Raw genomic sequence first — 3557 nt, 5'->3', positions numbered from 1 at the left:
GGGGAACCCTTGTTTAAATCTTGCATGTATTAGATTTGGGCAACTTTTGTTTGAATCTTGCGTATATTAGATTTGGGGAACCCTTGTTAGATTAGAATGTGGTTTGGATAGATAGGTTGACATGTTATTTATATAGTTTGGATACATAGATTGACATGTTTTTTGTATGGAGAAGTAGATTGACATGTTATTTGTATGGAGAAGTAGATTGACATGTTATAGTTTGGATACATAGATTGACATGTTATTTGTATGAAGTAGGCCCAAGTAGGGGGAAGCACCATATGCTTTGGATCTTGCATGTAGTAGGCCTACTTTAGTTTTTTTGAATTGAAAAGATAATCGTGTTGACAAGAATGCTTTGTTGAAATTGTTAGGATGGTTTGGCTTCTCGATGATCACTGGGACCATCAACACCGGTCGTACGCTATGTCGGTGCAGCAGCGGGTAATACTGAAAGTGGCCGGTGTTATGAATTTCGTATGTTTGTTCAAACACAAATGCCCCATATGTAATGTTATGATTTGTTTGTTTGTAGGAGCTTGCACCTCTGAAGCTTCGGTCTCACGGGATCAGCCTTGGAGGGATGAGCTATGATGAGCGGTACACACCTTATGTTAGGGAGGCAGGACTTCTCCCTTTCATTGAGTTGGTCCGCCGGTCGACGCCACCCAACAATGCTGCAGCACTCACCGCGCTTATTGATCATTGGAGGCCGGAGAAACACACTTTCCATCTTCGGACCGGGGAGATGACCGTGACGCTGCAGGATATCGCTATGATCACCGGTCTTCCTATCGATGGCAATCCTTTATGTATGAACACCGATTCTGAAGGGTGGCGCGCGCAGATGCAAGCCCTTATCGGTATGGTTCCTCCGGAGCCTCGGGAGCCAGAAAGGGAAGATAAGAAGAAGGAAAGAGTCGCAGCGGGCGCTACTTTCACGTGGATATCATCGAACTTCGCTCATTGCCCCGATGATGCTAATGAGGACATGGTGAAGACTTATGCTCGTGTCTACATGTGGTACGTGGTATCGAGGACAATGTTTGCTGATGGCACAGGCAAGAATGCTCCATGGATGTGGCTGAAGGCGTTGACCGTCTTCGATAGCAAATGGAGTTGGGGTTCGGCGACACTAGCTTACTTGTATCGACAGGTATGAAGTTGTTTCCTTTTCACTTCATTGATACATTATCAATGCGCTCTTGCAGCAAATTTGACCATGTTCTTTTTTATGTGCAGTTGGACGATGCCAGTTGTAGGCACACTGGAGGTATTGGTGGTTGTCTGCTCGCACTTTCCATATGGAGCTGGGAGCGTTTGCCGGTTGGACGACCTAAGACCGTGAAGTACGAGGATTGGGACGATAAAGACGACCCACTACGGCTCCCCACTTGGGCTTACAAGTGGGATGTGTTAAATGAGACGACGGATGATCCCTCTGTAATGTACAAGTTGTACAAGAGCGAGCTGGACGCGATCACGCCTGAGCAGGTGAACCGACCTTGCATAAGTGATTATCATGCTTGTATCTTCACTCGATATCAATTTTGCATTCAATCCCATTTTGCAGGTGGAATGGGAGCCGTATGGAAAAGGAGAGAGTTTTGGTAACCCTATAGAGTTCAGGCTTAATCCGATGTGCATTAGGGATAGGGATCTCTGGCATATGCGGTGCCCACTGATATGCAACTGGGCGGTTGAGCTTCACCTGCCACATCGGGTGTTCCGCCAGTTTGGTTTGTTCCAGCCACACCCGCCGGAGTGGGAGGACACGGACAAGTTGCTACACGCGTAAGATATAATTAACCTTGAGCACTTAGCAGCTTCTCGACGGTTTCGATGATGCTAATATCTTGTTTCTAACTTGCAGGTTGGATAGGAAAAAGCAGCGGAAGATCAAGGATTGGGCCAGCCATCACAGGAAGTATGTCGTGCAGTTCGCTCTTAGTGTGGAGCAAGCAAGGGCTGGAAAACGAGCCCAGCTTCGTGAGCACTGCCCGATCGCGTTCAACAACTATCTCGCATGGTTTCTTGCAAGTACCCGCGTGGAGGTATGCCAGCCGGCGTATGCTAAGGAGATTCTGGAAGAACCCACCGTTTTTGATGAGGTAGCCCAGCACCAGTACAACGCATTGGTCAGGAAAGGCAACTCGGTGATCCCTTCAGCTCCAATGATGAACTTTGTGGTTAGCCCTTTTTGCTTTTCCATTCGCACTTTTCACATCTTCGCTTGCCTAACACTTTGATACCGTTTCTGTTCATAGCGTGCCCAGATCAAGAAAGCAGCTGACGAGACCGAGACTATTCTGGAAACAACCCCGGCTGGCAAAAGCGATGGGGAAGGTGCACTTCGAGAATTCATTAAGGTTCACATCTCCTTCAAACTAGCACTTAACATTTGTTGGTACGTTCCATGTCTCATTCACTTGTACATGTTGCAGCGCCAGGGCCAAAAGTTAAGGCGGCTATCAAACCTTTTCGGTTGTCGTGACCCCGAGTATGTATCACCAGAACGGTCTAGGTCGGCGACACCATCAGATCCCGCTTCGGGGCAGAGCCATGGTGAACCTTTCACGGATGAGGATGTGGGTGGGGTCACCCAAGAGGTATGGCATGACGATACATATCCATTTGTTGATGCATTGCTAACTATATCCTCACACACGGTCTTTCCATATCTTTTGTTGATGCATAGGTTGCTGATGATATGACCTTGGGGACGTACCGGGCTCGGTCTGCATACAAGTTGAAGCCTAGGAGGGGAATCAACAAGTACACACCTGAAGACTTCACCCAAAGAGGCAAAAGGACGGTCGGCACCTCGCGGATGGCGGCTTTGGATGACTATTTGGATGACGATGTCGAACCGGAGGCGGAGCCGGAGCCGGAGCGGGTTCCTCTTCCTAGGAAGGTGAAGAAGATAAGCGTCAAGAGGGGGGAGGACCCAGCAAGCGTGGAAAGCACTAGTCATCTTAGTTTTTTTATAATGTTGAACTTCGAGTGCGATTTGTTATGTCGTTGAACTTGGAGTGGTCGTACCTTTTATGTCGTTGAACTTGGAGTGGTGGTAGCTCTATGGTAAACTGGAACTTATTGTGATGGTCATTTCTATGAAATGAAGTCTTTTGTGAACCCTTTGTTTCTTATACTAATTGTTATACTTGGAGAAATGATGTCGTACCTGAATGTTTGTTATACTAGTTGTTGAACTGTGGCTGAAAGAACTGTGGCTGAAAAAGACCCAGTAGAGGGGGGGAGGAGGCACAGTAGGTAGGCCTCTAGTTTCAGGCAAAAAAATTGCTAAGTGTTTGTGCAGCGCCTAGCACGGAGGCGCCGCACTCTACAGTGCAACGCCTAGCTCGCAGGCGCTGCACTATAGTGTGTGGCGCCTCCAAGCTAGGCGCTGCATATGTCTGTAACTAGCCAAACTTCTATTGCTTTCTGGATAGCTACAGACATATGCAGCGCCTAGCACAGAGGCGCCGCACTCTACAGTGCAACGCCTAGCTCGCAGGCGCTGCACTATAGAGTGTGGCGCCTCCAAGCTAGGC

General features: G+C 48.0%; 1 protein-coding gene across 1 annotated transcript; it reads left to right on the top strand.

The window, feature by feature from the left end:
- Positions 1-242: 242 nt before the first annotated feature.
- Positions 243-3138, top strand: LOC141041670 (serine/threonine-protein phosphatase 7 long form homolog). Its single transcript, XM_073508545.1, has 8 exons — positions 243-447; positions 539-1159; positions 1246-1497; positions 1577-1797; positions 1877-2192; positions 2271-2372; positions 2448-2612; positions 2702-3138. Exons 1-8 carry the CDS (start codon positions 379-381, stop codon positions 3026-3028), a joined length of 2073 nt encoding a protein of 690 aa, XP_073364646.1. The 5' UTR covers positions 243-378; the 3' UTR covers positions 3029-3138.
- The last annotated feature ends 419 nt before the right edge of the window (positions 3139-3557 follow it).

The sequence above is a fragment of the Aegilops tauschii genome, chromosome 1 (genome assembly GCF_002575655.3).
Source record: "Aegilops tauschii subsp. strangulata cultivar AL8/78 chromosome 1, Aet v6.0, whole genome shotgun sequence".
NCBI lineage: Eukaryota > Viridiplantae > Streptophyta > Magnoliopsida > Poales > Poaceae > Aegilops > Aegilops tauschii.
This window is presented reverse-complemented; position numbering and strand designations above follow the sequence as displayed.